General features: G+C 43.4%; 1 protein-coding gene across 2 annotated transcripts in view; it reads right to left on the bottom strand.

Annotated features, from left to right (window-relative positions):
• Nucleotides 1-25,345, bottom strand: part of NPAS2 (neuronal PAS domain protein 2) — a 105,749-nt gene extending 80,404 nt beyond the window's left edge. Inside the window, exon 1 of one of the 2 annotated variants that reach the window (XM_032100367.1) lies at nucleotides 25,010-25,345. In XM_032100367.1, coding sequence (XP_031956258.1) covers nucleotides 25,010-25,317 — 308 coding nt within the window. In that variant the 5' untranslated portion in view covers nucleotides 25,318-25,345. The remainder of the gene's footprint in view (nucleotides 1-25,009) is intronic. The other variant, XM_032100366.1, reaches the window with a different exon arrangement.
• Nucleotides 25,346-25,561: the final 216 nt, after the last annotated feature.

Genomic DNA, 25,561 nt, shown 5'->3' with positions numbered 1-25,561 from the left:
GGGAATGAGGATGAGCAATGTTAGCAAGCCTCAAGAGACACACTGAGCTGGACTGAGCACAAATGCCAGCAGAGCAAATGGCTTGTGCATAACCCTGCAGTAGATACAGGCTGCTAAAATATACCATGGATGAGGATTAGTGTTAGAGCTAGGTTTAAGGGATGGGGTAGTGGAAGCACTGGCTTCAGGAGTGTTAACAGCACTGACCTTGCAGGTTCACTGAACTGGTATTGGGGCTGGGTAGTTATCTCTACTGTGAGGAAGGGCGTGTGAACTTCTTTTGATGTGCAAGTTAGGTTTAGAGATGAGACTGATCGAACTCTCATATCTGACTGGATCTCTAAGGCTGGGAGAAGAATGAGCCAATGACTACGGATTAATTTTAGCTCTAAATCTGGGGTGCTTCAGTTTCTGCAGTACCTCCAAACCCCAAATGGAAACTAATCTTCTCTAAGCTCCTTGGGGCAACCTGCTGCCATCCTACCACACTGGGCCTTAGACAATACAAAAATTGATTAAACTCTTCAGATCCCATTTCCCTTAATCCCAGCCACAATGATGGCAGTAAAACTCAGCAAAGCATCTGCCTCTCAGCAGATGTCCCAAACCCTGTCTGCAACCCAACAATTCCTGCTGATTGTCCCAGCAGACTGAGCAGCTCACTTCTGCCTGATTTTAATAGTAATCACTACCCTAAGCCTTGTTAAAACTTTAATTATCATCTGAGATTTCTAACGGTTAAAAAGGTAAATTTAACCTGTTTGATTCTTGCCTTGTCTGCTCTCCCTCTACAGATATAGGATCCAGCATCAAACTGAACTGCCCATCCCCAAAGCCCCACTTCATGTGTACCCCTAGGCTTGCTTACCTGTCCTACATCAACCCTCATGGGGCCAAAATTCAGCTTAGAGCTTTTGGTCCTATCAGTGCTCACTTCACACTGGTCAGTCTTGTGCAACCCATGAATATTTCGCCTTGTTCAGTATTTCCACAGCTGAAACTTAACAGTATCTCTTTCACAAACACTTCATAAAAGTTGCCCAGCGTCTCCTCCTTTCCTCCACAGGTGAGCTTCAAATTCAGGTTTTCCTCTCATCATCCAGTATTGAAGTGATCCCAGTGAACTCTTATAGCAATAAATTGAATCATCCTGCCCTTGTGATTGCTAGCAATAAATGTTAATCTCAATTTAAATTTTCTCTACCCCAAAGCCAGGCAGAATAAGCTGGTCTACGTGGAGTAAAAGCCTGAGAGTAGCTTTGAGAATGGTATTCCTTACTGACTTGGACCCATTTGGGTCCCAGGGGTTATGATCTTTGATGGGTGTGGAAAGATAAGCATGATGAGGGTATTTCAGTCTCTGCTGGGTGGGGGCCATTGAGTGCACCAATCAGGTGTCCCATGTCAGGATTGGGAAGAGCAGAGATGGAAGAGCTACCATTTACTGCTATGTCCTGAAAGTTCCTCTGCTCCAGGATGATACACTGTTGTCTGGTTATGGCTATGCTTATTAGAATATTAAAGAGTTTTTCAACATTTTTACAGAGAACCTTTCTCTTATTTCTCTACAAAAATATCAAGCAAATGTTTTTTGACAGTTTTTGACTCATCGAAGAATTCCTTTGAAAAGGCCTGGCTCATATCCTTTTTGTTGAGGTGGCTGCATGACTGCACTGATACAAAGCAGTACTGCTCTGCTTCAGGAGGCTCCTGTGAAGGGAGGTTCACTGTCTCTCCTATGCTTACACTCCCCCACTCCTCCCCAGCCTCCCTAATGATAAATTAGGCATTCCAACCAAAGTCTGAGGGTCTGAATAGCCACCTCGGTAACTTTCTTGAGCCTTGTCTCCACATTAACAAGTTTTCTATAAGTGGGCTGAGTACTTTCAGAAGTGGAGGCATTGGAACACACGAAGGGAATCTTCCTGTCTTAGGGCCATGCAGGAATTCCCAGGCCACAGTGTTGGACACGGAGAGCATCCTGTCCACAGGCCAGTGAAACATTCTCTGTTTAATTGTTGCATTGCACACTTGACTGAAACTTTTGGTTCTGAACAAGCTATATTCTTCTGGCACGTTCCTAGGAAAGTAGATTCTCAGTTTGCTGCCAGGTAGAAATGAATAGCTGAGTTTTTTAAGAGCACCGAGTGGCCTATTAGCAAGTGTAAATGCATCCAAAAAAATGAAAGAAGACTATATTTCTGCTTCTGATTCACTGTTCTGTGCCAAATAACACTTTCTCAGTCACCTTTTCTTCCTCAAAGAGAACAGGTTGTGACAGATTGACGTCTTCTCCCCTGCTATGTCAGGAGCCTTTATGTGACAATTACAACATCATTTTTGTTTTACGATCAGCTGAAGTCAGTTCAAAACAGCACGTCACCTCACACATGAAATAGCATTACTTTATGTGATGGGTACTGGAATTTGGCAGGAGCATTTCCTCATTTGCAGTCTGCTTTTTTCTGTCTCAACTTGATGCAGAGTAACTTCAGTTTTGAAGTCAGTCAGGCTTATCTGGAGGAGTGACTCATCTAGGGCAATCGGAGTAGCCAGCTCCTGCTTGCTCTGAAATGTTAAGGAGTGGAGGAGGAGAAAAATCACAGATTCATTATGGGGAAGACCTCAGACCTTCCAGATAAAACCTGTGATATTTATCGGCAGCTCTGTGAGCAGCAAGCTCAGTGCTCAGCGGGCAGTTTCTTTATCCCCTCACGTTTCATGGTGTTAGCCTTTCTCTCTTGTTGCACCCAGCTCACATGCCACAGGCAAGGCTGGCCTCAGAAAGTTCAAAGAGGAGCCAGCTGGCTGCATATGAGTACTCAGATCAGTGGATCCTACTGATGTAATCAACAGCACCATGTCTTCTAGCTTTTATATTCTGTACGTCTCTAGAATAGACGTCTCTAGAATTAGCCAAGAGCAGGTCTGCAGTGTTCAGAGTGATTCTGGCTTTCCCTGACAATTGCTTTTTCACATCATCTATCAGACCTATGAAAGTAATACAGCATTTCTCCTCTCACTTGTGATTTCTCTTTTTGTGGCCAGAGGAGACAAAGTGTGAGGTCATGGCACAAAAATCTCTACAGAACAACCACTACTATAATACTTAATCTACCAAAACTATCACCATGAATTCAAGACACTCGGCCCTAAGACCATCCACATTTCCCAATTTCTGACCAGTTCCTACTTCTATTCTGGTTGCCAACTTTTCCTTTTTAAAATGTTTATTTTTTAAAACCAAAATCAATTCACTTCAGATGTGAGACACTTAATCCTCCACTGCATTCAGATTCAAAAGGAAGTGTTTGCAGAAAATAAAAGAAGTTTTTTGAGTGGTGAAAATGTCAGAAAGCTCTTGAGTAGGTTCTCTGGTGTCTGCAGGGACAGATATCTATTGTCATAAAAGTTGAAGAAATTCAGCAATTTCAAGATCTTTATCTTTCTCTCAAACTCGACAAATCGGCCAGCAGGCTCAAAAGACAAACAAACATATCTGCACACACACACACACCTATGCAGACAACATGACCAAATAATCCTTATTTCCCCCAAAAAATCATTGTTATATCAAACCATGCAGGCTGCAAGGACTGAATCCTGTAAAGAGTAACAAAGCAGTAAGGGAGAAGTAGCAAAACGTACACGGACAACCACCTCTAAACAGCAGGTTGAGGGAGGTGATCCTCTCCTTCTACTCCCCTCTGGTGATGCCTCACCAAAGGGGAGTACTCCATCCCGGCCTAGGGCCCCCAACATAAGAAGGATGTGGACCTGTTGAAGTGAATCCAGATGATCATAGGGCTGGATCATTCCAAACCTCTCCTATGAAGACAGGCTGACTGAGTCGGAATTGTTCAGCTTGGAAAAAAGAAGGTTCCAGGGAGACCTTATAGCAGCTTTCTTGTACCTGAAGGGGGCTGACAAGAGAGCTGCATGGGATGTTTCACACAGGCATGGAGTGATGGGATGAGCAGGAATGGCTTTAAACTGAAAGAGGGTAGGTTTGGACTAGATGGTCAAAAGAAATTCTTTGCTGTGAGGATGGTGAGGCACTGGAACAGGTTGCCCAGAGAAGCTGTGGATGCTCCATCCCTTGGCAATGTTCAAGGCCAGGAGAATGGGGCTTTGAGCAACCTGGTCTAGAGGAAGGTGTCCCTGCTTATGGCACACAGTTGGAACTAGGCAATCTTGAAGGTCCCTTCCAACTGAAACTATTCTATGATTCTATGATCTGAAGGAAAAGAAAGAAATCTTTGTCTTCTTTTAAAAAACCCACAACTTTAATTAGTTTATACAATAACCCTTTATTTTGTTATGCTATCAGACGTGTGGCCTGGCATTGTCCTCTATCAGACATAGGGAGAAAGACAGTGTATTAAACACCCAGGAGCAGAAGTGCAAAAGCACAGGGTGGAGATTCAGGGGTTAGGAGTCTCTGAAATACCTTTGAGTTCATTCTTAAAAAAATATCAGACTGTCAGACTGAGCATGTCCCTTTGACTTCAGTATTTCTTATGTTTTAAAAACCTAACCAAAGAGCACTAGCATTCTACTACTGTATATTTACAGTATACAGTACAAATGAGAACAGTGAGTGCCTCTCAGATGTGGTCTTTCCTTTAGATGCCTGATACTCTATACTGCTAAGTGCTGCCTGAAGACTGATGGGAACTATATAGGTTGATTTACAGTCTATTTGGAGGTAAAAATAGTGCATGCAATACTTTAATTTCCTTGTCCTATTTTAATTCTTTTTTCGTATCCAGGCTGGAGTCCAGGAAAAATGCAAGTTTTGCAAATATGTTTATCGATCTTTGTGTTGTGATTTAGTAATGTGCATCATTGAGTTCTTACTTGTACATCTTAAAAACCCAGTGGAGGAAGATGTTGAGCCCATGTTCTAAAATAAGTATATGTTTTAAACATGCTATTAAATTGTAGTTTCTACATTTTCTAGATTTTTCCATTTCCTTTCCCGGAGTTTTAATTCCTCTGGGGCATATCATAAAGTCCTTACACAGACAAAACTACTTTTCTCTTTACATTGTTTAGGTTGAAAACTGCATGAGGCAGTTAATATCTGCAATACAAGTACTTTCTTATCATTTAAGTCAGCAAAGTTAAATTGTTTTTTGACATACTAACTATTGAATAAAATAATATTAAGGTCACCAGTCCTTTTCTGGCAAGGATTTTCTTAAAAATCCAGCAACAGCTCCAGATTAGTAGTCACAGTATTTACACGGATTTTATGAATGATGGCTCACATGCACTCCATTTTTTGTACTGCTTATATTTAAAAAAAACCAGTGAAAGCTGCGTCAGTCCTGCATGGAGGTTTCCACATTCTCATCAATTCTGTTCAGACAATCAACCTCTTTGGAAGTGAAATTTTAATTTATTATTTTCATTTTTGCACTTTTTCCTTTGAATTTTTCCTTGTGTTTGCCTTTCCCTCCATATTTATGCCTTTATCTCAGGGTTTTGGGCAATGGGCTGTGGGCCTACTCCAGTGTCCAGGAAGTAAGCTAGGAGAGTGCTCAGCATTTGATCCTCACCATGCCATGTGACATTTCACATCTTTTATTGTAATTGTAATTTCAATGGTCTCATCAATACTGATGAAATTTATAACATGCCAGGAGGGTGCTCTCAGATTAAGCTGTTTTCTTGTGTATTAAAGGGCTGTCACGGAACATTAACCGTGAGACGCCAACGAAATGGACTGAGACTTTAACACAAGTTTAATGACTTGGAGCTGGAATTCAGTGCCCTTTCTTCTAGGAGAGCTACTTTATTACTCTACAAGTAGATTCAGTTCGTTTGTGGGACTACTTGTAAGATGCACTCACTGTGATTAAGGAGGTCAGAATCTGTGCCTGTTGACAAAAGCCTACTTTAACACCTCAGATTTCCTTTGTGCTGCTTTTGCTTTGACTAGTGAGCACTTCATCTGGTGAGTCATCCCCTTTCACTGGGACTAAAGCTTGCACAGCTTGATCTATTTGGATTTATGGGCATACCTCATTAGGCTACACCACTGAAGTGAAGGACACTGCTTTGGAATAATGAGGTATTCACTGTGAGCAAGTAATATTAGACTGGGGCTAGAAACACACTGAGCGTGTTGGCAAAGGAGATGATTCCTCTGAAGTGATCTGAGCTGGGTAATATTCTGTAGGACTAATAACCCAGAGGGGACGATTTGTTGCATAAATGCATAAGGGACTGTGGCTTTAAGTTCCTGTCTTACAGATGGCCCTAAGCACAGCCCAGTAAGGCACTGAACAGAAGAAGGTAGGGTTCCAAGCCTCCCTTCCATCCTGCACTTCCTTGGGGACATGCATTTTGTCTACCTGGTGAGCAAGCAGTTCAGGCTCTGCATCTTGAATGCTCAAAGCCATGAAGAGTGTGCCAGCCAAGTGGCTTATGGCCACCAAACAGATGTGGTTGATTTTCCTGCTTCTCCTGCACTGCTTATCTTTACTGCTAGTTCATGCTCCTTCTGTGAGCGAGCTAAATTCTGTAATTTTGCAAAAAACCACAGCCAACCTTTCCTTTTTTTCTTTTATTTTCTGATAGAGAAAGCTCACAGGAGTTCTGCAGAAGTTTCACTAGGTAGGACAGCAAAGGCAACTGGCAGAAGTGCACATCTAGGAGCAGGGAACAGGGGCTGGAAATCTGGCATTTGTAAATGGGACTGGTCCTCCACCACTCAAGTGCACTTGGCCGCAGCATGGACTTAATTTAAGTTGTAGTCTGTTGTGACACCTCATCTTTCAGACGTCAGTAGACTTCACTGTGAATCCTCTCAGTTGATCATAGCAACTCCCCTGCATGGCCTCGCAGGGAGGCCCAGTTTGGGGTTGTTTAGGCTCAAGAAGAGGAAGCTCAGGGGGAACGTCATTGCTCCCTACAACTGCCTGAAAGGAGGCTGTGGTGAGGTGGGGGCTGATCTCTTCTGCTGTGCCTTCAGTGAGAGGACCAGAGGAAATGGCCTTAAGCTGAGACAGGGAAGATTCAGATTAGATACTAAAAAAAAAAAAATTCACTGTTCAGGTGGTCAGGCATTGGAATTGGCTGCCCAGGGAGGTGGTGGAGTCACTATCCCTGGAGGTGTGCAAGAGGTGTGTGGATCTGGCGCTGGGTGATGTGATTCAGTGGTTTAGGGGTTGCAGTGATAGTGCCAGGTGGGCAGTTAGACTGGATGATCTTGTAGGTCTCTTCCAACCTTGATGGTTTGATGATTCTATGATTCAGTTGGGCCAATTTGTGTCAATTTTGCCACGAAAAATAGAAACTGAATTGCAGAAGAAGACTATCACCCTTCCCAGGCAACAATGACAGCATTATTCTGAGTACTAACAATACTAGAAAAACTATGCAAGATTACACTATTAAATTGAAATAGTGTAATTTTAAATTAGAAATCAGAATCTCTTTCTGGGAATGTTCCCATTTTTTAAAAAGAAAGGAAAACTCAGGAAACTACAGGCCAGTTAGTCTCACTATGCTAAGGCACATGGAAAATAAGGAGGTGACTGGTGACAGCCAACATGGTTTCACTAAAGGCAAATTGTGCCTGATAAATTTTGTGGCCTTCTACAAGGGTGTTACAGCAGTGGTGGATGAGGGAAAAGCAACTGACATCATTTCCCCGGGCTTGTGTAAAGCATTTGACTCTGTCCCGCACAATGTCTTTGTCCCTACACTGGATAGACATGGATTTGATGGATCACTCAGTGGGTAGGGAAGTGGCTCAGTGGTTGCACTCAAAGAGTCGTGGTCAACAGCTTGATGCCCAAGTGGACAAGTAGCATTCCTTGGGTTCAGTACTGGGACCAGTGCTGTTCAACATCTTTGCTGGTGACATGGGCAGTGGCACTCAGTGCACCCTCAGTAAGTCTGCCAACAGCACCAAGCTGTGTGGCGCATTTGACACGCTGGAGGGAAGGGATGCCATCCATAGGGACCTGGACAGGCTTGAGAGGTGCGTCTGTGCGAACCTCATGAAGTTCAACAAGGCCATGTGCAAGGTCCTGCACCAGGGTTGGGGCAATCCCAAACAAAAACACAGGCTGGGCAGAGAATGGATTAAGAGCAGCCCCGAGGAGAAGGACTTTTGTGCTTACTGCCCTAAAAGCCAACCATATCCTAGGCTGCACTGAAAGAAGTGTGACTAGCAGGTCAAAGGAGATAATTAAGTCCCTCTACTCTGCTCTGGAATATTGAGCTCAGCTCTGGAACCACCAACATAACAAGGACATGGACCTGCTGAAGTGAGTCCAGAAGAAAAAAACCAAAACAATAAAATAATCTTATTTCTTGTCAAGTCTTCCTTTCATCTCACACTACGAACCATAGAAATCCTGGAGTTTTTCCCTGACTTTGATCACTGCATTACCATGACAACAATGTATTTATTGTAGTCATTATAGATGGACTTCAGATGGTAACTGGATCCCTCAAAAGTCCATGAGTGAGCTTTTGCTCGCCAAATACCAAGATGAATTAAAGAAATACTGTCTCCTGAAGAGCTAACAGGTAACTTATTTGCTTTCAATTCTTTCAGCCAAATCCACAGCCTTCCATCAGTTGAAATCTACTGACTATTTTAATTATACGGAAAACAAGATCAAACTTTTATTCACCACTTTGCTTTGCTTTTTGCTGACTGAAACCTGTAATCCGGCAAGTTAATGCATCAATCTGACAGGATGTGACATATGGACATCACTAAGGTTTTTATTCTTACTGTTTACGTTATTCTACTTTTCAGAGTTTTCCAGCCTTGCACAGCAGAAGGAAAATGCATAAAGCTTTGTTCTTAAAGAACTCACAACTAAAGGATGCTATTTTGCATACATATATGCTTGGAATGTAAAAATATGTGATAGAAACAAGACCCATTACTCTCCTGAAGACATTGATGCATGAGGGTAATCAAGTCACTTCAACAATAAAAATAACTTCAAACTTAAGCACAAGTTTTAATACCTTGTAGAATTAAAGGTATAATACAAAACAGCACATGCAATTCCAGCTCAACAAGCAAGACTATGCAAGATTCTTAAAGTTTGTGTTTCCTTAGCATAAGGAATATCCAAGCAGACTATGAAAGTCCTTTTACACAAGATTTTGTAGATAAATTATAAATATACAGTAAAAGTTTCATTAATGCCTGTCAATCTGCTTCTAAAAGATGTAATTAGAAGATCAAAAAACTAATTAGAAAGTCTGTTTGATCTAAAGAGTTTGGTTACATACTGACAGTCTTGAAATAATTTGTATCAGAAAGAAAGCTTTATATAATTCTGAACTTGAACAACTGTTATTTTCTAAGATACAAAAATGGCTCACAGTTCTTTAAAACAAAAATTATACCACTATGGTAGCCATAAAAATCAGTTGTTATTAGTAAGAGAGAATCTTTATTAATCTGTTTAAACCAGCTAAAATGTGTAATTTAAAATCTCAAGAAGATGATTTAACCATACCAAAACCAATGTTTTCTAGCAGCAGAAACACCTGAAAACAAACAAGAACGTTTGCAGAAAATATGGATTTTATATAGGGCTACCCTCATTGGAGCTCTCTCAGCTCTTGCCTTTTCTAGGGAGTGGTCTGGGGACAGCACCTGCCAGGAAGCCTTGCCTGGTTCTTCCATTTTCAAGAATCTTTCTTGGTTATACAGAACATTTACATGATTAAACCATTTGGGTTGAAATTCTGCAGTCTGGTGTCTGCCTGGGAATTTTAATTACTCCTATTTTCAGCCAGAAGAGTTAAGAAGTAGAGGTGATATATTCATGAGAAAAGTTAGTCTTTGCTTTGCAGGTGTGTGTACTCTTTGCAACAAGGATATCCTCATTTAAAAATCTGCCCAGATTTGCCAACGTTTAATAAAACTGAAGCTTTTACCCTACTACATGGAGAGTAAAGTTGTTATTTCAGTACTGATTTGGGCCAGGCTAAGCTTGCATTGCTGGAACAAAAGTGGTCACATCCTTCCCCTGCCCATCCCAGCTTATGCCAGTAGTTGTGAAGTGACTTAGTGAACCGATTGTGAACTGCCAGCCAATCAAGCTGACTTAAAGTGACCAGCAACAACAAATCAAAAGAATTATTTGATTATAGGATGATTACTAAACCGTTAAGTACTGCATAATAATGACTATACAGGACGGGAGTAGATCAACATCACACAGGCAGACTTAATTATACTATTTCCTAATTTTTGAGTGCTCAACTTCGTATCTGTAGCAGTTAGCATTCAAGGCAGTTTCTGTGAGCGTGTGACTTTGCTAGGTCTTTCAAAAAATGGAAATCTCACTATTTGGCATTGTTGTGACATTTCCAAAATATCAGCAGCTTTCCACTCACTTCAGCTAACAAGCTGTGTCAGCCAGACTGGTCACAGGGTCCTGCTGTAGGTAGGCACTACGGGCTGCAGTAAGAGGTAGGGGTAAGATGCTCTCCTGCTGGGCTTTGAGGCAGCAGAGAAGCACCAAGTTTTCCAGCACTGGGATGCCCTCCCAGATGTCCACATGGGCTAGCTTTTCCTGCCTGTCCTCCCTGACCGTCAGCTTGATGCCTCCTTCTGTACCTCAGACTCCTCCTCACACCAATTACACACTGCAGGATGAGCATGTGCTCATCTCTATTTCTGGCTGTCCAAGTCCCAGGTACTTCCTAAGAAATTTTGAGCATCACCCTCCGCTTTCCAACCCCACTTTCAGATTTTTCTCAGCCCAAAGACCCTTCTCCTCCAACCTCTTTCTCCCATGTTGCCTCCTGATCTCCCTCTTCCAGGCTCAGCTCCATGCTTGTTCCCTTCATGACACCCTCTTCTTCCAGCTGTTCACACTACTCCCTCCTTACCCAAGCTTGTACTAAGGGCTTCTTTTTCCTCACTGCCATGGATTACAACTGAAAATTCCTTGTGTCCCTTGGTCCTTATCCATGTTCCTTCTCCTACTGGTCATCATTTTCAATTCCATCCATGCTCACTGTTCCCACTCCTGCTGGTCCACTTTTCCTCCCAGTGCACTATGTCTTTGCCTTACCGGTGCAAGCTCCTTGAGTCAGTCTCAGCCTTGCCTCCATTTCTTCACCCAGCAGTGCCCCTCAAGCCCCACTCCTCCTCTCATCCAGAAACGGAAAAAGTTCAGCAGTCACTCTAAAGTGGCTTAAACTCACACTGGTTCCAAAGGAGATCCCTTGTCTTCCTCCCACCCCTGCAAATTGTGGAGTTGCACAGTGACCAAGCTTACGAAAATGCAACAGCTGACAATTAACCCATCCACATAAAGAAAAGGTTAAATTTTAGCAAGATCAGCTTTCTGCTCTGACACACTGGTGTCCAGAGTTGGAAGTAAGGCAGGATCATCCGTTACAGTAGCAGCAGAGATGTACATGGATGTGTTGGCTTGACCTTGGCTGGATGCTAGGTGCCCACCAAAGTTGCTCTATCTCTCCCCTCCTCAGCTGGATAGCAGACAGAAACTACAACAAAGGTTCATGAGTTAAAGAAGGGGAAAGAGACTGGAGATCACCTGCACGTTACTGTCAAGGGCAAAACAGACTCGACTTGGGGAAATTAATTGAATTTATTACTAATCAAATCAGAGTAGGATCATGAGAAGTAAAACAAATCTTAACACCACCTCCCTGCCACCCCTCCCTCCTCCCTGGGCTTAACTTTATTTCTGATTCTCTACTTCCTACCCACCAGTGGCATGGGGAGACAGGGAATGGGGGCTGCAGTCAGTTCATCACATACTATTTCTGACACTGCTTCCTCCTTGGGGAGAGGAGTCCCTCCCTCGCTCCAGTGTGGGGTCCCTCCCACTGGAGACAGTTCATGGAGGACTCCAACAGGAGTTCACTAACCACCCCAGCGTGGGTCCCTTTTCCACAGGGTGCAGTCCTTCAGGAACAGACTGCTCCAGTGTGGGTCCCCTGCGGGGTCACAGGTCCTGCCAGCAAACCTGCTCCACCGTGGGCTCCTCTCTCCATGGTCCTGCCAGGAGCCTGCTCCTGTGTGTGCTTCCCATGAGGTCACAGCCTTCTTTTGGGCATCCACCTGCTGTGACATGAGGTCCTCCAGAGGCTGCAGGTGGATCTCTGTACCCCTGTGGTCCTCCCTGTGCTGCAGCAGCACAGCTGCCTCACCATGGTCTTCAGCATAGCCTGCAGGGACATCTCAGCTCCTGGAGCACCTTCTCCCCCTCCTTCTTCACTGCCCTTGGTGTCTGCAGAGCTGTTTCTCTCATTTATTTTCACTCCTCTCTTCTCTGGCCACAATTACTCCTGCCCATAACTGTTTTTTTCCTTCCTACATACGTTATCCCAAAATCTTTGCTGTACCTTTGCTGACTGCCTTGGCCCTGGCCAGCAGGGGTTCTGTCTTGGAGCCACTTGGCATTGGCTCTGTCAGACATCAGGGAAGCTTCAAGCAGTTCCTCAGAAAATACACACCCATAGCCCTCCCATCACCACAACCTTTCCATGCAAATTCAATACAACGGATTAAAGCAGTCTTGCAACTATGGCTTTAGCCAAAATCGATAAGATTTGAGGAAGCAATGGGAAATCAGTCTTAAATGGAAAAATACACTATACAGGCAGTGCTGCCTAAGTTCATGCCAGAAACATCTTATGACTCCCAGTCACTGCTTTGTTCTTCAAGACAATTGTTTGCAAGAGGTGTCATGCTTTGGCAGAGTGAGAGGAAATTCACATCAAATAAATTTCTCCAAAAGAAACCTGCAGACTAGCTAAACTAGGACTAGGAAAAAGCATCAAAAACATTATTAACTCCAGAATAACATGCAAAAAAAAAGCCTGGCCTGAAGTGAGATGTTTCCTACATTATAATCCCCGAAAAACATGCGACTTCCACTCTAGTCACGCTCCTGGTCAAAGCACAAGAAGAAATGCAACAATCAAGGCTATTCATCACTTAAGGTTTTGGAACCCATTATCCATATTCTATTTAGGTGTAGTCTGTGTCAAATTTTGGGGGACACTGTCAGTGAGGAATGTGGAAGAATTTTCAATGAACCCTATGTTGGAAACACCTTTCTGCCAACTCTAGTATATTCCCCTGAAACATTTTGTTGCTTGGATAGCTCATTCCACTCATGGAAAGAGTTTAGTTTTGCTAGCAAAGTACCTGCACACAACATGCATCTGTTAGAGAAAGTTACCACTGTGCCCTTACACGGGCTACTGTCAGCAAAGACCTTTAAGAGCAGACAAGATCTGGCCTCACCAAAACAACCTTCCCACAGAACCATTTCTGAGCTCCCTCTGCAGTGCCTTTCTGTTTCCTTCTCTGTGTTGCAAAACATTAATCTAGATTCATAATTCAGATCCTCAAAAGAAGTGAAAAGGGTTACATCAGTGCCTGAGTCAGTTTAAGTTTTGCATGCAAAACTGTGAACAAACATTTTTCATGAATGAAGTAGCTAGAAAGAGCCAAAAGGTTTGGGTATGTGTTCACTGCTGACAAATACTTATATTTCAAAAACCTTCTGTGGCTGATGCAACGCGAGAAATCCTCAGAGGACTTAGCATACAGCACCGTCTCCACATGCAGATAGACAAAAGTATTCTGCAAAAGAACACTGTCCTCTTCTTAGGGTGCCAGATGGGTGAATCTTAAAACTGACAAACATGAAGTTGCAGAGCAACCAAAAAATTCTAATTATAAACCTACTTTACATCATCCAAGCCGCATGCAGAGCAATTCAAAATAAGGAGAAACAGAAGAACAAATGGGTAGATGAAAGCAGAAAGTTCAGGTCTGCTCCTCTTCTTGAGACCATATACAGACAAAAAGCTGCCTCCCAGAAGAACAAGGCCCCTTTGTAGCATGCTGGTTTTCAGACAGTACATCTTACTTCACAGCTGCCATGCTACCGCGATGACTGCTCCCTTTCCATCCAACCCATCCTCGCTGCTCTACACATGAGTCAGACTGGAGACCTATTCAACCCCTAAATATGTGCTTAAGTCTTTCCATATTCAGGAAAGAAACGCAGATGAAATTGTGAGTAATGAAAAGCATGTGCTTAAGTGTTTACCTGAATAAAGCTACTCTGCTGAATTTGTGCTAAAATGTTAAGCACATGTCAGGCAAACTCAGGATCTTCTGCAGCGCTCCTGTTTGCAGAGCCTCTGCCATGAAAAGCACAGTGTCCCAAAGGGGGAAAAAGTTTTTTCTGGAGACCAGCCCAGAAAGAAAGGAGCCATCAGATCAAAGATAAGTCTTACCTCCCCCACTACACCCCTCACTTCCCCAAACAGCAGATCAAGGCAGAGGAGGACTACAAAAAGGGAAAAAAATAGATTCTTTTTCCAGCAGAAAAATGAGATGTTCCCCCAGCTCCCTTGGTTCCTCCAAGCAATGCAGCTAGGAGCAGGCTGTTGCTTGCCTGAAAGCTCATAGACCACAAGATGTGAAGTCATTGGAGTGCCAGTGTCAAGTTATTTATTGGCATCTTCCGCCTCCAAGCCACTTCACAGCTTGGCAGTATGCAGGAGGGTGTTCAAACTGACCACAGCAGGCTGACCTTTCTGCTTCCACAGACAGAATGGTCTCCAGCCCCCATGATTCAAGAAGCCATGGATACTTTTGTTTGTTCGTCATTATTCATTAGATTTGGGAGACCGAGCTGTTTAAGCTCAAACTTCTTGGAGTGAAGAAAAAAATGTTGCACATTTTACATTATCTCTTGCAAATATGAAAGCTTGCTGCAATCTTCAAACACAATATTTATGATTCGGTCTTTCAGCCAAATCCACTTTTGCATAAGGATACACAGCTGCTGGTACCCAAAAGTACGATACTTCCCAAATATATCTTTGCCTTTTTAAAAATCATTCTAGAGGCTTGAAAATAATATTTTCTTTCATTGTAAGTGAAATCTCTAGTTCTGATGTTTCAAAGACAGTCTGAAATTAGCTGGGTTTTGTGTGTGTTTGTTTGTTTGTTTGTGCACAAGAATAATTGATTAAATCAGCACAAGCGTAACTGATTATACACTCTAACAAAACTACTGAAGAATTCAGCAGCAAAACCAGCAGTATCATGAAGAGCCATACCCAATTTTTATGCTTACATCTCCTATATGGAATCCCCTCTTAATTACACAGTAGCAAATTTGAAATGTGTCATCACCTCCCACCACCAGATATCATAGATTTTGAATGAATGTAACCTGCGTTTTTCAACACTGTTAAAGACATTTTTTAAGATGTCTCTTTAAACTTTTTCATTAAAGGGGAAAATTTGCATAGAGGAATATTTAAACACTCGCAACTTACAAAGAATGTCAGCCCTCTTTCATTAACCAGAGCAATGACCCTCTAATAGTTTCATACTGAGAAAAAATATGGCAAGAAAAAATATGCAGAGAAATATGCCAAGTCTAATGCCAATTAGGACTTTGAAAATACATATATTATAGACTGGTCAAATGAAATGTGAAATTCAAAGTTAAAAATTGAACTTAAATCCTTCAGACCTCTGAAAAATAATCTATTTTGAATGGAAATAGAAAAGCTATCTTTATCAAATTTCTCATTCAGTTGACAACAATAAATCTATTGTTCAGATGCAGTTGAAATGGGTCTTTGGAAGAGAAGGGTTTTAAGAAAATCAAATAGAAATTGCATCAAAGAAGAAATGCTTCTTTAACTGTCATTACTCTCTATATATAGCCTGCAGTTTTTGATTCATTTTAGGTTTTCCAGAGTAGCAGGCAATTGGACACCGTGAAAAATTATTTTTTATCATTCCACTAAGAGAAAATGTGTTTGCTTGTTTAAGGGAGAATAAGTGAGTTTAATGTTGTCTTTTACTTTAAGTATGTCTGCAGGGATCCAGATGCTGAAAAACAGTAAGCTGATAACTTTCGTTTGAAATGCTATACATTAAGACGCCATACACCTACTATTTATTTCACAAGCATGAATTAGGTCTTCTGAGAAAGAACACAAATTTCAGTCAGACTTGCAAGAAAATAACAATACTTGGAACTCTCAAAATGCTTTCCATCTGAAAAATGCAAACAGTTAAGAGGTAGCAGGGTGGGGGAGAGAACTGAGCCACTGTGCAGGACACCAATGGAGCCAGGACATCCAGGGAGAGTTCCAAAGCCATCAGGTGCTGCACAGCTGGAAGCAAAGTGACAAGGTACTGCCTGATGTATCCTAACCACAGAGCTGAATCAATGCCCAAAAAACCCTTACTGTAGCTCCTCTTCCTGTCAATGGTATATTTAGCATCCCAGGGCCCCCTGTTTCGTGCACCCCTCTGACACCTGGTCATGACTGGCACCCAGAATTGATCACACCCTACAATACTCTGTAAAGCTGCCCCAGTTTATGGATCAGAGACGTGATGCACAGAAAGCATTATGTATGCGGTCTAAGCTCATAACATTGCACAGTAAAGAATTATGAATAAAACCCATTTCTCTGGAGATTTCCAGTTTTGTCACCCTCAACAAAACCCTTTTTACACAGACTTCAAAATCCGCGACTATTTTTTTCTGACTGCAATACTATGCCAAATATTTATCAGCCCAAAACTCAATTTACTGCTGAAACCCTTCATCAATACTTCAGAGGAAATTCTAAGATTCTACCCAGAAGAAGAGGAAGGATTACTGAGATGAGTATTGTGCAAATAAATCTCTGCCTGCATCACCAATCTTACAAACTGCTGCTTTGCCCTAGGCAAGCACCTTAAAATGAGCACCTGTACATAGAAGGGGTCTAAACAAGCTAAATGAAATTCCTGGAAACATGCATGATGTGTATCAACTTTTTACAGTGCTGTAGTCAGAGAAGGTGAGAATAGCAGACTGAAACAGAGTGTGAGACAGTAAGAGCAAAGAAGAAAGGAGGAGAGGGGAAGGTGGGAAGTAGAAGGTCCTAAGACCTGACAGAATTAAAAAGAAAAAAGATCCTAGTAAAGGAAGCTAAAGATTCAAAACCAGAAAAATAAAAGGAGAGGGAAGGGTTAGAATACAAGGTGAGATAAAAATCTAAAATTAAATTACAAAAAAAAAAATCAAACCCAGAAAGTGAGAAAGTTTAGACATTTCAGAAACTCGAGTCAGTAGTTCTCTGTCAGCCAAACTCTCCTTGATTTCAGTGGGAGTTTTGCCTTAATGAGGACAGCAGGATAGGCACCAAATGCAGCTTCATTTCTTATACTTAAATTACAGCAAGGTATAGAAAGATATTCTGTTGTTGAAAAAGATGATGCATTTTTGAAGAAATATGGATGTTAGAGGCAAGGCAGTATAAATGTAATTGCTACAACGCGCTGAGTTACATCAGTGTGCATCAGCTGACAATAAGGTCCTTTGTGCTGGAAAGAAAGAAAAAAGATGAAAAAAATGACTGGTGCCACTCTACAATCAATCAAATTAAAGGCCCAGAATTATTCCAGCAAAGTTTCCACTGACTTCAGTGACAGCCTGGTGAAGATTATTTAGTCCTTCTTATAAAAAATATAAATACAGGAGTGACTACAAGTGACCTATTTATTTTTTATCTGTTTTGCTTTTGCTGAAATTGTTGGAAATGCACTCAGCTGCTTTACAGAACTATTGTTTGATTAGGCTGTTTATGTGAAACTATCTTTCCCAAATATTGTATTACTACATGGAAAAGAAAGCATAAAAAAAGTAGATTGGAGAATAAAATACTCTTCTGATCTTGGTAGCCAAAAATAAAGCAAATTATAACAACTGATTGTTTATCTGATGAACAGGATGAAGATTTTGCTTAAGCAAATAGTGGCCTTAATGGTCCATGTAGAAATCACATAGCTGTCTTCCCCTCTATAAATGATAAACTAAAGGAACCCTCACTGGAAGTGTAACTGGAATGTGGGTATGCCTCTAATTTAAAACCTTTTCCTGTTTTATATGTCAAAACCACAAACAGACAAAATACCACAAGTAAAATCCATAGAATTACCAATGAAAACACCAAGGCAGATATTTTGTATGAGAATTAGAAATAACAGAGAAATATCCTATCTCTAGTTGATCATGCTGCACACAGTATTTATTATTGACTAGATTTTGCAAGCATACCATTCTTATGCATAATATGGGAAATATGTCAATTCTCCCATAAACTATTAATGAGAGGTGTCCCACCCAAACCAATAAGTCTAGGACATGCTCAAAGTCAGATTTATTCAGCCTCTGACTCGATCAGATAACCAGTAATGCTCAGATTTTGCACAGTTACATCCACCTGTTGATTTAGAGATTACAGGTGGAAGCTGCCTTATTAAAATTGTTTTCCAGCTTAAAAATTTGACACACCTAACAGAGGGAATCAAGAAAGAAACAGTCTGAGCTGCTCATCAATGATAAAAGGATAATAAATAATCAAACTCAATTATTATTGTTTGCAGGGCTAACATTATGCTTAAAGAAATTAATTGCCATCTGCAAGCCTGTTAAAATTGATTACAATTTTCTCGTGCTAGTTTTCTTCCCAGTGGTTGAATAGTATTGTCTATTTTTAAAAGAAAAAACCAAAGCTGCTTGAATAATAAATTGTTTATCCATTGATAGAACAAACCATAGTGATGAACTTTAAGAATGGTTACCAGATTAGAAATGAGAGTGAAAAACAAGTACTTTCCTGTTCAAGGCTTTGTTTTTAACGTCTTTTTATTTTTAACTAGATTGAGTGCTGATTACAGAAAATTCAAGGCTACCCAGACATCAGGCTGCTCAATTGACTGGAAAGTTTGAGGACTTCTCTAAAAAGTGAGGTCTGTGCATGAAATTAAATCAGTATCACTGGTCCCACATAACTTCGGGGAAAGAGAGGAAAAGGTTAATATTGCTTATTAAATAATGTTAAACGAGATCAAACAAGATGCACAGGATTCAGGAGGGCTCTTGGAGCTCTGGTTGTTTCCCCAGGCTGCTTATGCAACCTTGTTTGTGCAGGCAGTGCAAGGCCCTGCCATTTTATTACATAAGGTAGCCCAAAAATATACAGCTAGGCAGTTGTGAGCTCCATTAAGTGCTGCATTGGAGTTTCTGTATCAGTTAGCATCTGGAAATTTTAAGAAACGATGAGAAGGACTTAGGACATTGCTGAGTTTGGGATTGGTGCTTGTTGTTTTAATAGCAATAGACTTCATCCAAAAGCCAGCAAAATACCATCAGCGTGAGCTGTGTTTGAATACATCGTGCTTTGACCATTCCTTAAGTGAACAGCAATACAGCCTTTGGTTTAGCACAGCTGTGGTAAATGCAATCCATGGCTTTAAAATCTGCCTTTCAGATGATTAAGCAAATTGTCTGGTTTAGTAAACAGCAGTCAACATGACGTTTTTGTTTTAACCAGTGCTTAAACGCAGTGGATAGCTGAAGAAATTTAATTCCCAGCCCACTCATTCTCAGTTCAGAATGTCAAAGCCTGGTCTTGTAGAGACAGATAAAACCCCTAACTGCAGCAACACCTCCTCAGGGAAGATGACCACCTTGGCCCAAATCTTCTCCCTGACACGGGGCAGCAGGGAAGGCTGGGGAAGCCTGTGTCAGTGGGGCAGGCATGTAGCAACAGTACAATCTCCCAGCAGGGACTTCCTCAGCCAGGCATTGTATCTCGGTATTCACTACCTTCTGGTGGGATTGCCTCCCTGAATGAACTGCTTTCTGAATCTACTTGAAACCAAGACGATAATCCTCAGCATGACTGCACAGCTCCACAACAGGACACCAGGGGGTGCGCTCAAGCATCCTACCCTGCTTTTTGCAGTACAGTTCTGCATCACGCTTGGCTCTTCTTCGGAGCACTTCAACTAGCTCCTCCCAACCAGCCCATTCCATGGTAGATGTGCTGTAATGGGGCCAGCCCTAAGCAGTGAAGGTACAAGCCACCAGTAGCATCTCGGTCTTGGGAACTGAGGGGGGCCAGATGCTGGCCCACTTCAATTTGCAGAGCAGACACAGGGAGACCACCTGGCTCAGCAGCCCCTCTCAGCCATGGCCAGACACAGCTGCTGAGGAGAGAGTACAAGAACAAGGCAAACCAATGGTGGCATTTCTTCAGGATACTCACCAAGCTTCCAAAATATGCAGCTCAAAACTTCCTAAGCCAGAGGCAGTGGTTTTAAATTTAATAGCCCTTGATGGATTTCTCTTCCATGAACTCATCCAGTCACCTCATTAGCTGATGTAACCTCTCAGCATCCACATCCTGTGGTGAGGAGCTCAGCAGTCTGACCACGCCATGTGAAGAGCCATCTCCTTTTGTTTCCATTCCTGCAACTGCCTGCTTCACCCAGTGCCCTCTGCTGCAGTTGCTGTGATCAGTCATTCCTGGTTTGCCTTCTCCATGCTTTGCTTAATTTTACAGATGTTTGTTGCATCACTTTATCAGCACTGTCAGAGTCCTCAGACAGGAGTCACTCTGTTTCTCTGATCACCTTTGCTACATCCCTCCGAACCTTCTCCCTCACCATTATACATCTCTGAGGTGGGGGAATCAACAGCACAGGATACTGAAGATATGGCACATCATAGCTGCTACAGTGAAATAATGAGGATTTTTTTTTATTATTTTCCATCCTTTTAGAAATAATCTTAATGTTCTATTTCCCTTTGGTTTTTAAATCACATCTGCACATTGCATTTATTGTTTTTTTCTGAGTTGTCCATGGAAGATTTTGTCCAAGCTTCGGCATCTTCAGTAACCTGTAGCAATTAATTTCTATGATTATAGATACATTTTTTCTATTTATTTTCAAACTGACATGCATATTACATTTATCTCACATGAAGACACTCAAAAGAGAAAGGGTGATGGAAATGTCCCAGTAGATGACACTCTGTCATGCCAGCACTTCCTGTACATTTTGAAATGAGAGGTTTCATACCTGAACTTCCAAATTTCAATTCTGATCTCAAATGTACATACATCCTTTAGGTTTTTTTTCCCATATCACATTTCACTTGGCTAGAAATCTTCTATTTTATGCAGATCCCTAAGAACAGTAGTAAAACAGCTGAAAAACACCTTCTGTCATAATCAGGCCAGCAGAAGCCCAACTGTTTTACACAGACTTGTGCCCAAACAGGAGGCCAGATAACCACCCTGTTCCCACCATTTACATAGTCATTTTTGGAGTATCCTGGCACTCGAGGCATGCTACCTGCCACACAGACACAGGAGAAAGAGATGGCATTGCCTCAAAGTGCTTGCAGGTAAAGGAGAGGACAAGAAACAGTGGGCAGATAAAGTACTATAATACTGGTATTATAATATGGCAGTACTATTTCCTAGGGACAAAGGTCCAAGCTCACCACTGACCTAAGTTTTGTGAGAGCTTTATTTTTCTAAAGTCACAAGTGGATTTTCAGACTGGAGTAGGATTAAAACTAGCACTAGGGATGCACAGACTACTCCTCTCAAATGTGGCAGGCAGCCTGCAATAAACACTGACTTCTGCCTGGTCCTTGGATAAGGGAATAGAAGTGTCTTTACCAAAGTGTAATTAAAAACAATGTTTTGGTTGGACTGAGCTGTGCTTCATGGTTTGCCTTGAGGGGGAAGAGACATAGGAAGAGAAGCATAAACCCCAGTGTATAACCTTCTATCCCCCAAATGTACATTGAATTTATGTGGACGAGGCCAAGAGAGCCATTCCCCTAAATCCCTCAGTCTAATCTGCCAACATCCCCAAGCCACCATGAGATAAATACAAGGAGCAGAGAATGAACCACATCTGCAGCTTCTCAGCTCCTTATTCAGAGCATGAGCCTACATGACCCACATCCCTTGTCACCCCCTTGCCTTTCCTGCCCTGCAGCTCTTGTATTTCTGAATTCAGCTGGCAATATACTGTTACATATATGTATGTATGTATGTATGTATTCTGTGGCCCATAGCATGTCACAATGGCTTTAGTCCCTCCCGAAAAAATGCAATGCCAAAAGCAGCACTGCACAAATAAACCCACCTCCATCTATGCTTTCTGCTTAAAAGCTATTACATGGTGTTTCCTTTTCAAACTTCAGTAGTCAGACTCATAAAATGAGCCTATCAGCTGATGTTGATTACTGACTGAATGAAATTAGCTAAAATACAAATATTCGCATGGCCTCAGCCTAAGTTTTCAAGAAGTTTTATTAAGATCAAGGATCGACAGACTAACAGTTAAGCCAAATCTAGGAAAATTATTTTTTTATACAGATAATGATTCCACTACAAAATCTGCGACTCAAGTGCATCTGCCCTAAGAGCCTAGACACAGAACTATAAACACAAATGGAAGTTACTTAAGTTCATCTAAGACAGAAAGAAAAGCAATTAAATGCACATAGAATGTATATTTGACTGTTATTTTTAACTGTATGACATTTACCAATCCAGGGCAGAGGCAAAGAAGTAGAGGCAGGGGCTGAAAAACACAGCAGACAGTGTGGGGAGGAAAATGAGAAGGATGAAAAAGTAGTAGTACCATGCCCTGGTTATTGAAAGACTGGAAACCACTGGTTTTGCACGCTCAGATCTCCTGTCTCTGTACACTACAAGTCTCAACTTCCTTCTTCCCACCATTCCTTCTCTTGGTCTGGGTTTACCACCCCTATCTACAGTTCTCTGCACCTTGTTCCCAAGCTTTGTCATCTATGACCCCACAAATCCTTTGTCTCAATTCTCTGCTCTTCAATTTCTCCATGTCACCATCACCAGTACTTCTCAGTTCTAGTCCCACAATTTCTTATCACCATGCAAGTGAATTAAGCAGTTTCCTCCTCCACCCTTCCATGGCATCACCAGGCACACTCTGCCACCAAAGACACAGTTGAGAAAGTCTTCAATTCTCCGTCCTTATATGCTCACTGTAGAAGCTACACCTTGAAAGAACTGCAGGTAAAGTCCACTCAGCCCATCAGCCACCAACTGCAGTGCTCTCATCCTTCCCAGGAAAGGGAGCAGTTGCTCAGCTCCTAACAGTGCAGGGATGTTCAGCATGCCTTGTGCTGAGAGCATCTTCAGCGAGGGCAGTGGTCAAATGCTCAACAATTCCTCTCCCAAGAGCACACACCCTGAGCATTGTGACAAAATTATAATGGAGATAAGTTCCGGAAGATTGTCAGAGGCTTAACATAAGGCACACCCCCATCACAAGACTGATCCCAAGCCAAATATCTTTTCCCTGCTCCGAAACACGATGCCACAAGAATTCAAAGAAAGTGCTTTTTAACATAGCCAAAAAAATTCAGATTCCCAGAAAGATCAAGATCTCCTAATATAGGATGTATACCTAAACCATCTTCACCAAATGCCTGGTCAAAGAACCACCAAAGTTTTCTTCTTACCATGTTCTCAGAAATAACCGAACCATCTAATCTGGAACTTCCCAAAGACAGTCTGTCTTCAGCAGACACTCAACCTGGAAAATAATCAGCCTAGGCTTAAGCTTAGCAAATGCATAAGCACCTGACAGCAGAGCACTGTACTAGAAAGCACTAGGTAATTTTAATTGTAGACAACATTGCTGCCTATGATAAAATAACAACTTCTTCAAGGGCTCTGGCATGCTTCAGGGTGGACACTTGGGCAAAAAATCCTAATTCTGCAAAGTATAGTCTGTGGATTCAACCCTGCAAACATGCAGGGAGGCACCTTTATTTGTGAGGGAAAACAAATTTAGGCAAGCCCACCGTCTCCAGGCTTTGGTGCAGGGCACAGAAGTGCTGCCAGCTTGGGGAATCACCCTGATGTCACATACCTGGTTCTAGAAAACCTTCATTTTCACATCTTCAGTGAAATAATGTACAGTTTGGCAATCACATTCACCAAATACTCCTGACCATCTCTGCAGAACACTGTTGTGTCCATATTTATCCACTGAAATGTATGCAGGATTGGGCCCTCCACCAGCTGACAGCTCTCAGAATCAGACGTGGATCAGTGGATAGATGAGCTGGCTATGTCTGGACACTGTGAACTATAATTATTTAGTACCACCAAACTAAACCCACAGGTTAGTGCATTAACATCTCACACTAGCATAAATGAGATAATTTTTCAATTCAAGAGGCAACCACTTGTTGAACTGAATGCTCAGGTTGGCTGTGCCCATCCAAGACATCCCTAGAGCCCTTCTGGAGGTTTAGCGCCATGAAAAGATCCAAGTTCCTCTGCTGATTGTAATGCTTATAACCGCTAATTATTTCTGAGTCACTTAAGTGAAAGTAAGCTGCCATCCTGCAGACAGCTAAGAAGTACGGAGCAAAGTTTCTGGATGAGCATGCTTGTTAATTGACAAATCAGGCTAGTGACCATAGAGGAAAACACCACGGCACAAGTCCGTGTGAACCCGGTGCTGCCGTTCAGCCGTGGATTTAACATTTACCCCATTCCATACACGGAAGGGAACACGCGGGAGTCCTGCGCAGGGCTGCTGCAGCAGCAGGGCTCTCCCAGCACACGACACAACCTCTGCTCCCCACAGGAGCTTTCGTCCATTCAAAAACCCCACTGGTCCTACTGGAAGTTTTCCTTGACAAACACCGTCCGGTCGCATCGCAGATCCTGTTCCAGTGTAGCCTACATGAACCCCCAAAATCAGGAAAAGTCCAACCACACCAAAACAAGATGGGGAGGAGGACTGCTTAGGGGGCAACTTATTTTCGCGAACAGAGGGGCCCGCCCGGCCGGAACCCGCCAACCCGGCCGGGACAGACACGCCGCACATACCGTGTTCCCCACGGAAACTTTCCCGCGGCAAGGCCGATGCCACCCCGCACCACCGGGCGCGTCCGTCACCCCCGCGGAGCGTGGGGCGGCGCGGAGCTGTCCCCGGCCGCCGCCGCGGGGGTCATGCGTGGCCGAGCATCGCGCGTGAGTGCCCCGGACGGGCGCCCCCCGGGCGGGTGTCCCGGGTGGGCGCCCCACGGGACGGAGGCAGGGTCGGGGCCGCACGGCCGCGCGTTACCTGGGGTGCCGGTGCTGCGGGAGCGCGGCGGGGAAGCCCCAGCCACCGCCGCCGCCGCCGCTGCTGCTGCTGCTGCTGTCCGCGGTGGCCACCTGGGCGCGGGAACCGCCGCCGGTGCTGGTGCCGGTGCCGCCGAGCTGGATGCCGCCGCTTTTCCGGTGCCTGCCGGTGCCGCTGCGGCAGCGGCCGCCGCTGCTCCAGCCGCGCAGGAGGCCGGCCTCGGGAGCCGGCAAACTCTTCCTTGCCGACGAGGAGCCGGGGACACTGCCCGCCTCCTGCCTGCCGCCGGTGCCGGTGCCCTGTCTCATGGTGCGCGGGGCCGCCGCATGCCGCGCTGCCGCCGCCCCGGGCGCCGCGGGACCCACGCGCGCCGGGGCCAGGGGCTCCGCCGGCACCGGGAGGCCGCCGGGATCCCGGGCTGGTGCGGGGGGGTGCGGAGGCCAGGGGCCGGGGGGGCTGCTGGCTGGGGCTCCCGCTGGGGCATTAAGTTGGACGCGCGGCCGGGAGAGGCAGGGCGGGCGCGGGGGCTGCGGGGCCGATAGTTCTCCGCGA

The sequence above is a fragment of the Corvus moneduloides genome, chromosome 2, assembly GCF_009650955.1.
Source record: "Corvus moneduloides isolate bCorMon1 chromosome 2, bCorMon1.pri, whole genome shotgun sequence".
In the NCBI taxonomy this organism is placed as follows: Eukaryota; Metazoa; Chordata; class Aves; order Passeriformes; family Corvidae; genus Corvus; species Corvus moneduloides.
The sequence above is the reverse complement of the archived record's forward strand: the minus strand, read 5'-3'. Positions and strand labels throughout refer to the sequence as shown.